The 14,561-nt window shown below is 39.0% G+C and overlaps 1 protein-coding gene across 5 annotated transcripts in view; it reads left to right on the forward strand.

Moving 5' to 3' along the window:
- Nucleotides 1-14,561, forward strand: part of SH2B2 (SH2B adaptor protein 2) — a 69,432-nt gene that overhangs the window by 51,618 nt on the left and 3,253 nt on the right. For 4 of the 5 annotated variants that reach the window (XM_081942448.1, XM_081942445.1, XM_081942446.1 and 1 more), the window contains 5 exons: nt 1,539-1,630; nt 3,882-4,054; nt 4,655-4,834; nt 9,536-9,729; nt 12,147-12,318. In XM_081942448.1, coding sequence (XP_081798574.1) covers nt 1,539-1,630; nt 3,882-4,054; nt 4,655-4,834; nt 9,536-9,729; nt 12,147-12,318 — 811 coding nt within the window. The remainder of the gene's footprint in view (nt 1-1,538; nt 1,631-3,881; nt 4,055-4,654; nt 4,835-9,535; nt 9,730-12,146; nt 12,319-14,561) is intronic. The other variant, XM_081942449.1, reaches the window with a different exon arrangement.

Here is a 14,561-nt window from a genome sequence, read left to right on the forward strand (position 1 = left end):
ATTAGGGAGCTTTCGCAAGCGTTCTTTCATTTGCAGTCCAGAATGATACATGCTATTTTACCATCTATTATAGCTCAGGGTTTCTCAACCTCAGGTATTTTAAGATATGTAGACTTCCTCTGAGTTGCTGAGGTTGAGAAATACTGTTCTATGCAATACGGTGGCAGGTAGTTGTTAAAGACAGCCCAGATTCAAATCCAATAAAGCTCATCGAATAAGCCAGGATAAGTAACCTACCTCATAATTCAGCCCCCTCACAGTGTCATTCTGCAATGAACTTGGATAGTTGTATATTACTTTGAATAAGTAATATACAACTATCTAAGTTCATTGCAGAATGATAAAATAAGATAATTACATTTCTATTCAGATTTGAATAAAATCTGAATAGAAATGTAATTATCTTATTTTATCATATTTATTTATTTATTAAATTTTAGACTAAAACATATGAAGAACCATTGCAGGAACTGGGTATGTTTAGTTTAAGAGAAAGAAGGACTAGGGGAGACATGATGGCTGTGTTCCAATATCTCAGGGGTTGCCACAAACAAGAGGGAGTCAAACTATTCTCCAAGGCACCTGAGGGTAGAACAAGAAGCAATGGGTGGAAACTAATCAAGGAGAGAAGCAACTTAGAACTGAGGAGAAATTTCCTGACAGTTAGAACAATTAATCAGTGGAACAGCTTGCCTCCAGAAGTTGTGAATGCCCCAACACTGGAAGTCTTTAAGAAGATGTTGGATAGCCATCTGTCTAAACGGTATAGGGTTTCCTGCCTAGGCAGGGGGTTGGACTAGAAGACCTCCAAGGTCCCTTCCAACTCTGCTATTGTATTGTATTGTATTGTATTGTATTGTATCTCTTCTATAAGGTGGCACTATATTTGAACTAAGATTGGACCAACCCAGCAAAACAATTGTTGTGCTCTTGAAAAGAGACTGAGAACTTCTGAACTGAAAACCTATATAATTGTCTCTGCACAGATTGTCAGGAAACATTCAGCACAGATTTTATAGCTCTTCTCTTATTGGGGTTGAGCTGGTAATAGATTTTATACCAGACTAGATGGAAAGGAGACATTAAAAATCCCTTTTGCCATAGGATCAAATGTTGGGAGCTAGGATTCTAGTTTTATACTATCTTTCTGCTGCTTGCTTAGCTACTCCAACTCTGTTGATGTCTTTAATGCACACAAATAGCTATCTTATTTTCCACCAAGATGTCTGCATAATCCAGCAAAAAGGCCCCTCACCCAAACAACTGTCAAGTAATCTTTCTGTAGCAGAATTTCCTGTTTGTTGCACCTCCATAATGTCAGTTTTTTTCCTATGAAAGGCTAACACTTCATAATTAGACATAATGTGGTTTGCTTATTTGTAATGTAGGATTAGGTGTGAATTCAGTGACCTACTCCAAATCTTTGTGCAGCGAGGTTGTTGTATTGTGAGGAAAAATGCATTTTGCACTAAAAGTATCCAAAACAGTAGCTCTTTGTAAGGTCAGAATGTTCATAAATATCTTTATTTTCCATCTAGGTAGAAAATGGAGCTGAATATATCCTTGAAACGATAGATTCGTTGCAGAAACATTCCTGGGTGGCAGATATACAAGATTGCATAGATCCTGGGTAAGACATCATGGTGATCTGATATTGAGCATGCTTAACAAGTGTTGCTAGAATAGCTGTGTGGAAATGAGAATATCTCAATGATTAGCAGTACCCTGCTATCCGAGGATTTCCTTACCAAGTTATCTTCTGTATTGCTTACATTTATCTGGGTTTTAAGAACTATGTCAGGGCCATTCCTCTTAGTCATTACCTTGGAAGATCTGGCATGTAAGCACCAGTTCATCAAAAAAGAATTTTTGTGTGTGTGCATTGCTGTCACTCTATGATGGATTTACTGAGCTCAAATACTCTTTTCTAACTCCTTCTTTGCAAACTTTTCTCCCAGATTGAAAAAAAACCTTATTTTTGGTGACTGTTGAGCATTTAGCAAAGAAATCCTTTATTAACCATTTTTAATGGGTGCTGTTTGGCAGTGTACTGGAGAGTATTTATTCTCATTTGTAAAACCGTTTTTGGAAAAATAAACCTGCAGAACAAGAATAGAAACCTTTTTTTTGCCATTTACGCACATTTTGAATTATTGAGAGGGTGCAACAGGTGTAATCAAAATGGCTTTTAGAATAGACCTACTTATTTGTAGAAGGGATACTTGTGGGTGTGGTGGGTCCAAAATACTCATTTATGAGAAGGCGAACTATTGAGGTATATGCTTTTTTTACCATTTCCATATTATTTTTGTATTTTTCTCTGAGCAGATGGATAGCTTTTAAAACAAAGCTTTAGGCTACAGCCAGCTAGAATTTTTGTTTTGTCAGATTTTATGGGGTGCAGAAACTTCCTCAAAATAGGAACAATGGCACTTGGCTTGGCTGTTTGCTAGCTGCCCATTTAACTTTTTAAAAATATTCCCACTTATTTTTAAAAAATTGGAATCCAAAGATACAAGAATTACTGCAGCAAAATATGCAATAGAATGGACATCTGACAATATCAAAACACTCTTCTCTCCTTTGGGAGAAATAGGTCACATAGGTATTCTTAAGGAGGCTTTCCCTTATGGCTTGCCCCTAACAGTTGGCAACCTAGGGCACTGAGCTTCTAATCCTTACTATGGTGGCTAATAACAGTCCTGCCAAATTGGAATAAAAGTTTTATCATTCTGTCTCTCAGAATAATCAACCACATGGCTCAAGGAAAAAAAACAGCTTTTAGGTCATAGATAGGCCATTTTTAGCCCCTGAACTTTAGTGCATTTTAACCCTTACTGCAGAACCTCCTCTGACTATAACTACTGAAAACCAATGCCACAATTCCCCACTTACTCTGAGACAGCAAACTAATGAATACTATCGTATACAGGTACATTTTAAAAGATAGCGTAACACTGTGACAAAGAAACTCCCAATGGGCCCAGACAGAAGTAAAAATATACTATCAGTGAGTTTCTTTTTTCAGTATAGAGCACTCTAAATCAACTAGTAGAGTTTAGAGATCAGCTTCTTCAGAGGCTTGATAAGAACAGGAAGAGCTACCTGCTGGCTCTCCATATGAAAACACTGTGTGTTTCAGCCAATCAACACAGGTTTTATGTCATTGCCCTATTGATTGAAACTACAGTATAACTGCCTACAGGTCATCTTTTAGTTTTTTGTTAAATGCTGTGAAGTGAAAGGGAGAACTTCTGTATAGGGCTCCCAGATCTAGGCTGCAAATCTGGACAATGGATTGATGGCTGAGAAGAGAGTTTCCTGTACATCTCTGCTGCCTTTTAGTGGTGGTGCAGATACAGTAGCCTTAGTAGACTTAACTAGTCAGAACTGTAGAATTCACACACAAAAAAGGGCAGGAGCTTACCAAAAGCCAACACCCCAGCTTTTACACAGATGAAGGAAGTACTATTTTAGCTTTTCGTAAGGGAAGGAAATAAGTGGTTAACACCTTTTTAACTGCTCTCCTGCCCCCTTTTCTATGGGATCAGGTCTCCCCACAGACTGGCTAAGCAGTAATTCTTCCTGCCCTTAAAAGCCTCACCATGTATAAGAACCAAGATAATATTCCTCCAGGTTTGGGAAGGGTTAGCTTCCCCTCTTACAGTCCTGATTTATGGGGTGAGAGTGAGTTAGTGTGTGAAAATGAGTAGACAGTGGAGAACTTTCCCATAGGCAGCTCTGAACAGATGTAGCAGTATTCAAAAGGTTACCATTTCTGGACCTTGAGTAAGAGTACAAAATACATATTTTATGGGAATCCTCTCCAGTTGGCGAATGATAACTTTGCATCCCCTCCTCTGCTCTACCCTTCCTTCCAGTGTTCAGCATACAGCTGCAGAAACTCACTGGTGCAGCACCATCCACTGTCCAAACGCCCACTCTTCTCTTCTTTCCAGGGACAGTGGTGATGACATTGAACTCTCTTCCTGTACCCAAGGGGCTTGTCTGCCAAGCAGAGTGTCATCTTGTAGCTGTGAGTTCCTGACTGATGGTAATAAGATTTTTTTTAAAGGATTGTTTTAAAAATTAGTTCAGACCTGTGTTATCCCATTTAAACCAGTGGTGAAAATCAATTTTTTTTTATTACCGGTTCTGTGGGCGTGGGTTGGTGGGCCTGGCAGGGGAAGGATACTGCAAAATCTCCATTCCCTCCCCACTCTGGGGCCAGCCAGAGGTGGTATTTGCTGGTTCCGCAAACTACTCAAAATTTCCGCTACCGGTTCTCCAGAACCTGTTGAATTTCATCCCTCGTTTAAATGCTTGTTTTGGTAAAAGTTTAATTTTTAGGTCCTCACACATACCTGAACTTTGCCAATCTCCAATCGGAGTCTTTAATTTTTACTGTAGCAGAATGCAAGTGATATCAAAAAGCCTGAGGCATCCATAAACTTTTTTTTTTGTCTTGTAATCCCTGGTTCAATGGGTATCTCAAGGATCTGAAAGAGTACTTTGAAAAAAAAAATTGTAATGAAAGTAATAACGATTTGAAGCAATTGGCAGCCTTGAGTCTATAAATCCTCTGTCATAGGAAAATGTGGTTTGGAAAAACAGCATGGATTTTTTTAAAAAAAGAAATAAAATTATCTTCCAGATGTGACCCGGTGCCAGGACAGATGTGCTGGCTCAACTGCCTCAGATAGCATATCAAATGCTACCACAATTGTAACAGCACCACATGGCAGGATCTCTGCAGGGGAATATAGAGCGCATGTGCCGTTAGAGAACTTCCTGCAGACACTGGAGTCTCCAGCCAATAGCAGTCACACAGCAGGTATAGTAGTTCTGTTCCTCAGATGATCTGGAGTTTATGTTTTTCACAGCTTAGAAAAGATCAGCTGTTCATTCTCCCATCCAAAAAGTATGTTTCTGCGTCTTTTTAGATATATTGATAACAGTGCGTACCTTACAAAGTATTGAATCATGCATGTCAACAATTAACAATTTTGCTAAAGTTGTGTTTTGTTATTAGCGCCCATTATTTTCTCACATTCTTCGCAGTTTCAATGTCGTTCCAATTATTTATGACAAATAGACTAGGAACAGTTTGAAATCCTGAAGTGGCTGCTAAGTGAGACTAGGTTGTAATATGAGCTAGATGGGTAAATAGTCTAGAATGACAGATTCATAGGGTTGGATAGGCTTACTTAAACCTTCAGGTCCAACTTGTGCTCTGTACAATAAAGAAATATAAAATTAAATAAAAACATATTGACAAGTTGGCTTTTGTAATGAATAAAGTTGGTAACGTAGAATACTATGATTCTCAGGCTAGACAGAAACATTGTCAACCAAGGCTATCAAGAGAACAGGCAAGAAGTTAGGAGGAAAAAGTCAAGAATGAAAATCATGGAGTGCAGAAACTTATATGGCTTATATAGTTAAATACCTGGAGGGCTGAGTCCAGTGTAAAGCCTAAGAACTTTGTAGCGTCCATATGATGATATCCTGTGAAGATAATTTCATAATCTCTCCAGGCATTGTTGAACTTCTCATATGGCTAGAAAGTATATTTGAATATTATTTTTGTCTTCGGTTATATTATCTATCTTACCCAATTTTGTATCATTTTCAAATTTAATAAACATTCTCTCCATCTTTTCATTCTAGTCATTAGTAAAAATGTTGAAGAGTACAATCTGCAGAAGTGAATCTTGTGGCACTCTATTCTGTACTTTTCTTCCAGTTTGATGACGCTTTGTAATTTTTGAGCTGGTTGTAAAAACATCTTACAGACATTCCACCCATTCCATGTTGAACTGAATATCGTTGTCAGGTGCCTCCCTGAAATCAACGTTTTTGTCCATAGCATTCTTGTAGGAGATATTAAACAAGCATATTAAGCAAATATAAGACACAGATAACGTAGTAAGACTTATTTTTCACAAGTCCATGGAGTCTACTGGTAAGCACCTCTTTAGGTGCTCAGAATTTAATCATTTATTATAGGAAGTCCTCGACTTAAGGCCACAATTGAGCCCAAATTTCTGTTGCTAAGCTAGACATTTGTCAAGTGAATTTTGCCCCATTTTACGACTTTTCTTGTCACATAACTGGAGTTGTTAGTAGCACAATTGTCAAATGAATTTGGCTTCCTTTGCTGGTGAGAAGATCACAAAAGGTGATCACATGACCCTGCGACTCTACAACCAGCATAAACATGAGTGAGTTGCCAGCATCTGAATTTTGATCACAGATCCTGCAGTGGTCGGAAGTACGAAAAATGGTCACAAGTCACTTTTTCCAGTGATGTTGTAACTTTGAACGGTCACTAAGTGAACTGTTGTAAATCGAGAACTACCTGTATTTGGTCTAGGGCTTTACCAGTTTTTTGAGTGCTCTGTGATTTCTTGGATTCTTCCCCCCCCCCTCTTTTTAATAACAGAAAATTTGCCCTTCTCTATTCATTTGCCATTTCACTCATTCTCCATAATTTTTCAGAGATAATATGCAAAGGTTTATCCATCTCATCTTTTGATCCTGCTCCTCACAATTTTTCATAACCCTATGTTGGAGAAGAGCTTCAATAAAAGTGTAGTAGTTTCACCTTTCTAATCTATTTGCAGTATTTATAGTGCTGGGAATTGGAATACTGTTTTCTTTTAAATAAATTGTGTTCTTCAATTGCTACATCAACAAATGTTACCCTCCCAAGTAAACCAGGATTAGATAATCTAATTCTACTTTATTGCAAGGCTACGTTTTGCAGAATCTTGCAAATCGCTGCCACTTTTAACTGCTTGATCCATTAGGGTGGATCAAGCGTGTCCTTCCTAAATTTCTTTCTCTGATTGTTAAGCCATTGGGGGCTCTTGCATCTCTCCTCTGATTGTTTCCTAGGCAGCATCTTGCCCCTCATTCCCCAAGGTCATCCATGCATTTCATTGCAACAAATGATGTACGTTAAATCATTCTGACTTCCTGTGCTATGAGTTTAGGCTCATCTTGTTTATTTCCCATATGATAACAATGTACAGACACTGAAAATGATTACATTTATGAGCCAATACAATACAATGTTTCTTGAGATTTTTCACAAAATGGGCTAATAGGGAATATTCTCACATCATTTTACACTGCCAGAATCATTCTCCAAGGCCCTTACTTCAGGAGTTTTAACTTCAACCCCCACAAAAATCAGTTTAAATCCCTCTTAATCAAGTTTAATGTACTTTGCTCAACACCATCTGCCCAATCTTCATGAGGTATAACCATCTCCTGCCAGTAGTGTTTTGTTTAGAAAACTCAAGTTACAGAAGATAGTTGTCTGTAAAATTGATAAGATTTAAAGGTAATTCTGTAACAGCTAATCTCTGATTCTGGCAGAAAGTTGCTTCCATGAGCTGATTAAATCAGTCAGCATGTTTGTTGCATGTAGTTGTAAGTTACCAAGTACAAAGACTTTTCTCAGTGTCTTCTTGCAAGCTAGAATTACATAGATACATCCTATATTCAATAGCATCACTTTCACAGATACATCCTCTATTCAATAGCATCACTATAATTGTGAAGTATGTCCATTCTCTTTATGTGTGTTTCAGTGGTGGGTTCCGGGCAGTACTGCCCAGTACGGGCGTACTGGTGGCAGCTGGGAGCAGCGGCCACTGTACTGGAACGGTGTTTCGGTAGGCCCGCCCGCCTTACCTCTTTTTGAGGGAAACAGGCCAATTGTGCATGTGTGGACAACGTACAGCACCTGTGCGACCTCACCGAGCAGCTGGGGCATCGCAGAGCGATGGTGCGCGCACAGCACGCATGCCCAAAGTGGACATCCAGCCCAGTCGCAGCGTACTGGTTGCAACGGGATCCGGAACCCGCCACTGGTCTGTTTCTTAAAGTTTACAGGTAGAAATATGTAGGAAGATGACCAGGCTGAACCCAAGGGGTGAAATGTATCATCAGTTTCAAGACCCTTCACACCCACAAGAAATCTAAGTCAAGAAGGACCAGGGGAGACATGATAGCAGTGTTCCGATATTTCAGGGGTTGCCACAAAGAAGAGGGAGTCAAGCTATTCTCCAAAGCATCTGAGGACAGGACAAGAAGCAATGGGTGGAAACTAATCAAGGAGAGAAGCAACTTAGAAATGAGGAGAAATTTCCTGACAGTTAGAACAATTAATCAGTGGAACAGCTTGCCTCCAGAAGTTGTGAATGCCCCAACACTGGAAGTCTTTAAGAAGATGCTGGATAGCCATTTGTCTGAAATGGTATAGAGTTTCCTGCCTAGACAGGGGGTTGGACTAGAAGACCTCCAAGGTCCCTTCCAACTCTGCTATTGTATTGTATTAAAAATTGGACTTGAATTCCTTTGACTCTTAACTACCACCAATTTGATTTAGTTAGTAGTTCAGATTTTTGTAGAGAGCATGAGCTTGCAATAAATCTTTATATTCATTTTAAACCACCTGGACTTCCGTATTTTCCTGTACTTGACAAAAGGCTTTTATTTCTTCTTGCTCCAACTTAGTAGTTGAATGCCTACTGACCACTTGGAAGGAAAATATGCTAGGAAAGTTCCTCTTAAGCTCTCCTGTCAAATTCCTGTTAGTTTTCTGTTTGTTCATTGTTTGAAAATGGGCTGTATTCTTTCAGCAGCAGCCTCTGCTTGTTGAGTGACATGAAGGAAGCCTTCACTCGGGTCATTCACAATGAACTATCAACAGTTCTCTGAACATACTTTTGCCATTACCAATTATGCAGGAGATAATCTTTTCATTCCACACAGCGAAGCACACATACCAGAAGAAAGCAGTTATTTGGTATTTCCCCCTTTTCTCCTGCCGAGTTCCACAACCAAGCTCCTACTGGCTCTCTCATTAGCTCTTCCAAATATAAAGCACACTCATTTATATTCCAGAGTTATTATGTGTACCTCTAAAAAATTTGATCCAGTATTCCGGTATTTAAGGAGCTGCCACAAAGAAGAGGAGGTCAAATTATTCTACAAAGCACCAGGGAGCAGGACAAGAAACAATGGTTGGAAACTAACCAAAAAGAGAAGCAACCTGGAATTAAGGAGAAACTTCCTAACTGAGGACAATTAACCAGTGAAACAGCTGGCCTTCAGAAATCGTGAGCACTCCATCACTGGCGGTTTTTAAGAAGAAACTAGACAGTCACTTATATGAAATAGTATAGGTTCTCCTGCTTGAGCAGGGGGCTGAACTAGAAAACCTCCAAGGTCCCTTCCACTTCTATTCTATTCTAATTCTGATCTATGAAGTAGAAAAGTATACACTGTAATGTACATTCAGACACTTTTGATTTGCTGAAAATATAACATTAACCATATCTCTTTGCTGGAAGAGCATTCAGGTACAAACATATATTGGTCTTGATAAATCTACAATAATTTCTCCTGCATCCTCTGCTCAAACATCCATCCAGATTGCGTTGCAATGAATGTAATGCTATGTTGAATGTAAGGCATTCAGGTTTTGTATTTTATTGTTTCTGTTTCCATACTGTGACAGGAGATGAAAATGAGCTGGAAGCAGAAATCAATCTCTTGGAGTTCCCTTGGTTCCATGGGACACTATCGCGGGTTAAAGCAGCCCAGCTAGTACTCTTTGGTGGAGTCAAAAGCCATGGATTATTTGTCATTCGGCAGAGCGAAACACGGCCTGGTGAATATGTGCTGACCTTTAACTTCCAGGGAAAAGCCAAGGCAAGTGATCTTTATTTATGAATGAATAACTCGTTTATTTTCTTCTAGTATTTAAAGTGAAACCACGGGAAATATGGGGGCATGTTTCCCTTAGTTTTTAATCCACTTTGAAAATTAAGCCATCTGTTCTAAATGGAACATGGCAGCAAGCCTGAGTACAGTTATAAAATAAGGAAAAAACCTTAGAAACCACCAGCTACTTTGAAGTGAGTGCAATGTTTCCTGATTGCCAACTGAAAGAAAATTGGCAAGATACTAAGCTCACATATCATGGTTTGTTTGATTTTAGCTTAACATAGTCTACAAACTCAGGCAAAAATTTAATCTGGGAACTAGATATGTGCAGTCTATTCATTTCTACAGGAAAGAGGAGATGATAGGAATGACAGAATTTGTCTTAAAATACAGTGGACTTTGAACCCATGCTCTGGCAACAACTCTTTGTGATTGTATATTTGTGCATGCACAGAACAGATACAATGCTGTTAATTTTTGTATCCATATGCCAGAACTATGAGATAAGTAAATCAAAACAGACAGAGCTTTCTCTTGTTCTTTTCTTTTGCTGCCATCTGGAATTTTAAAAAATGTTTTAAAATAGCAGCCCTTTTATACATTTGGTGTCTGTTCTTTGACTGGTGCTGTAAACAGATTCATTCTTCTAATCCAGTATATTGGATCTATATCTGCCAATTTTATGCTTCCTGTGACACCTTCTATTTCTCCCAGCTAAAACTGGAAACAAGCTGTTGCCGTGCTACAAAGATTTACTTTTAGCTTATAATTATTATTACCTCCTCTGTAACTACCTGAGTCACAATTCTGAGCGCACTGCACGGAGAGATGCAACAGCCCCATTATTCTGTTCACATCCCTAGACTGGAAGATGCTGACACAACTGAGCACAATAGAAAGAAGCAAGTGCCATTAGCTTTACCTGCTGCTAATTGGAAGAAAGTGAACAGTATTTTTTCTTATCTGCAGTTGGTGATGTTCCTATGCGTACAGTAGTGCCTCCAGATCCTCCTCTAATGCCACCAAAGTCAAATTCAGAAGTATAGAATGAAGGATTTTTGCACTGGCAATACTTGTGAAAAAGATACTGGACTAGTAGCTGATGATAACTGAATACAAGTCAGTAGTATGATATGATTACTAAAAAGGCAAAGGCAAGTTAGATTGCACCAACAGAGATATTGTTTCCTAATCATGGGAATTAATAATTCCACTTTATGCTCCATTAGCCATATGCGACCTTCAGTATTATGCTCATTTGTGTGCATAGCACTAATAATAATTCAGACAAATGATCAGAGGACTGGAAACTAAATGGTTCAGCGAGGGATTGAGCCTACTTGGTTTATTTCTAGCTTTGAAAAAATAGGGTTGAAAAGGATATGATAGCCTGAATAGTCCATGACCTCTTCTCTAGCATCTCAAGTGCAAAACATGGAATAGGAGCGTTGAAGTACAGGCAGGCAGATTCCTATTTAACATTTGAAAAAATTTAATAATAAGAAGGGTGTAATAGTGGAGTACGTTCTTGTATGTAACCCTTGATGTTACATTAGTGAACATTAGGATGTTACATTGAGCTTGAAGGTGGTAACCATCCCTTAATCCTCCAAACTTTTGTTGACCAACTGTGTCCCATACATAAAATGTAAATTATTGAACAACTGTGTCCCATACATTAAATTCATGTTAGTGTGGAACACCAGGGGATGAACTTCAATTCCCAGAATAGCTTCCTAATTTTTTTCAAATTTAAATTCAGTCAAGTGACATTTCACAAGTGTTGTTTTACCAGTACCACCATCACCAAACAAAACAAGCTTAAACTGCACCTTGTGGGGCAGTACTGCTGCATTTCCAAAGAAATGCAAGAAAGGAACCCCCCTCCCACCCATGGCATATAGGTAAGGGTAAATAAGCTATTTAGAGGGAGCAAGGATCCCTTTTACAGGATGCATTCAAGCAGAAGCTGAATAGCCATCTGTCTGAAATTTTTTACTCCTGTAGGGAGTAGGAGTTGAATTTGATTGCCTAAATCAAGGGGTGCCCAACTCCTGGGCCATGGCCCACTACTGGTCCTTCAACCATCCTGAACTGGGCTGCGCACATCCCCAATTGCACAATCAGCAGGCCAATTGCACATGCATACCCATCACCCCTCTCCTCCCCTGCCAATCCGTAGAGCTGGAAAGGTTGGAAACTCTGGCCTAAATAGATAATCCAACTTTATCATTATTGTAGAAATAGGACTATAAAGGAAATGGTAACGCAAAAACAGATAAAACTGCTCGAAGATTATTTGGGAGCATCCGTCTCTGGTATTTCATGTGTTAAAATAATTATCAAATGCTTAGAACAGGGACTGTGGTAACTTGTCAATAAAAAAAATGATTTCTTTTCAGCACCTGCGTTTGTCCTTAAATGAAAATGGTCAGTGCCACGTCCAACATCTTTGGTTCCAGAGTATTTTTGATATGCTGCGGCATTTTCATATGCATCCCATCCCATTGGAGTCAGGTGGTTCTGCTGACATAACCCTCCGCAGCTATGTAATGGCCCAGAGTCCACTGCCGGGTGAGTTAAGTTCTCATTTTTGCAATTTTATCTTGTAACTGGGTAAAACAAAGAAAAAAACCATGCAGTACTTCGCAAATACTTGAGGCTTATTCATATTCTTCTGCAAAAATAAAAACTTGATCAGTGAATGGAAATGTAAGTTTTACTGAATGAATAAATGTTCAAAAGGGGTTATCCTTTATTTGAAAATTATTTCACAGCATGCATGCATACACACACCTATTCATATTCATCTTAATAATCACTTCCAGGGTAAGAAGCATTGTGTGGAATTCAGAAAAAAAAATACCGGTAATTGGCAAAAAAGTTAATGCAGAACATAAGACACCAAGAAACTAAACCTATACCATTCACTCTTTATTCTCTTTGTCCTTGCAAACCATTGTTGCATCTTCCACATTCATACACGTTTATATGCAAGTAGTCCTCAACTTATGACCACAGTTGGAATAAAAATCTTGGTGGCTAAATTATGCAGTTGTTAAGTAAGTCATCAAAAGCCCAGACCTGCTTTTATGATCATTTGTACCATCGTTATTAAGTGAATCACATGATTGTTAAGCAAATCAGACTTCCTCAATTGACACTGCTTGTTGGAAAACAGCTGGGAAGGTCACAAATCACAGTCACGTGACTGCAGGAAGCTGCAACTGATTGTAAATGTGAGCTGATTGCCAAACACCCATATTGCAATTACATGCAACTTCACTTGTCATTTTTCTGTTGTAAAGAAAACAATAATGGCCTTTCAATCATTAGGGACAGATGCAGTTTTCACATGCATGTTAAACAAGTCATATAATTACTCCGTCAGCAGACTACATCCATATTTTAACATTTTTCTACTTAAGATCAAAACATGTTGTGATAACTCCTTGATTGGTTTACTGTAATATATTCTCCATGGGATTGCCTTTGGAGATAATTTGGAAACTGCAGCTGATACAGAATGGGGCTGTCTGATTCCTGGTGAAACTATTCTTCCATTGCAGAATATGCTAATTCGAAAAGCACCGCATTGGTTGCTAGTTGTTTTCTAGGCCTGATTCAAACTGCTGATTACTACCTATAAAGCCTTGTACTGTGTAGTACCAGAGTATATCAGAGCATGATGGCTCAGTGGTTAAAGACATTGAGCTAGTTAGCTGGAAAGCTGACAGTCCAGGTTTGAGACATGAGTACTGCGTGATGGAGTGAGCACCAATCTTGCCCCAGCTTCTGCCCAACTAGCAATTCAAAAGTATGCAAACATGAGTAGATAAATAGGTACCACTTCAGGGTATAGTTATTCTAGCCACATGACCACGGAAGTGCTTCAGACAATGCTAGCTCCCTCAGCTTAGAAATGGAGATGAGCACCACCCCCTAGAGTCAGACATGACAGGGGAAACCTTTATTTTTATAGGTTTGCCAGCATCAAATCTGCCCATCCAGTTTGAACATCTGAGGGCCAGCTGAGGCATGAAGTACAGGGTGACTGGCTAGGCAACAGGTATTCTTGGCAGCTTCTGCATTTGACATCTTTTGGCAGCTTCCTTCTTTGAATTTTGCATGGCTGTTACAGCTTTACTACTCCAGTGTGCTTTCCCCACTAATTCATTATGGGCACCTAAGGTCTTATTTGTTGTATGGTTGACTATATTCTTTGTTGTGCTTTGTTGTTTTATCGTTTGTTGTCCAAAACTATGAATGATTGGAGTAATTTATAAACATGGTAAAGGTAAAGGTTTCCCTTGCCCAATCATGTCCAAATCTAGGATGCAGTGCTCATCTCCATTTCCAAGCCAATGGGAGCCAGTGTTGTCTAAAGACACTTCGGTGGTCAGGGGGCTGGAATGACTGTATGCCAAGGCACAGGGGACACTGTTACCTTCCCACTGAAGTGGTACCTATTTATCTACTTATATCTGCATACTTTTGAACTGCTAGGTTGGCAGGAGCTGGGGCAAGAACAGTAGTTCACTCTGCCCACCTTCCAGGCGACAATCCAGCATCTTAACCTCTAGGCCACCATGCCCCTTATAAACATGGTATAAATAAATTCCATCCACGTTTAATAGGTACCTCCTCCCCTCAATTTTCCAACTTTAGCCAAAACTTAATTTGTATTTGTTTTACTAAAAATACTAGCAAAATGGGAGTTTGTAAGTATTAAAAGCCTTGAGAGGAGATTTGCATACTGCAATATATCAACAAATTGAAACTCAAAACACAAAAGCAATTTATCCCAATTTTAACGA

This window comes from Natrix helvetica (genome assembly GCF_964273705.1).
Source record: "Natrix helvetica genome assembly, chromosome: 2".
NCBI lineage: Eukaryota > Metazoa > Chordata > Lepidosauria > Squamata > Natricidae > Natrix > Natrix helvetica.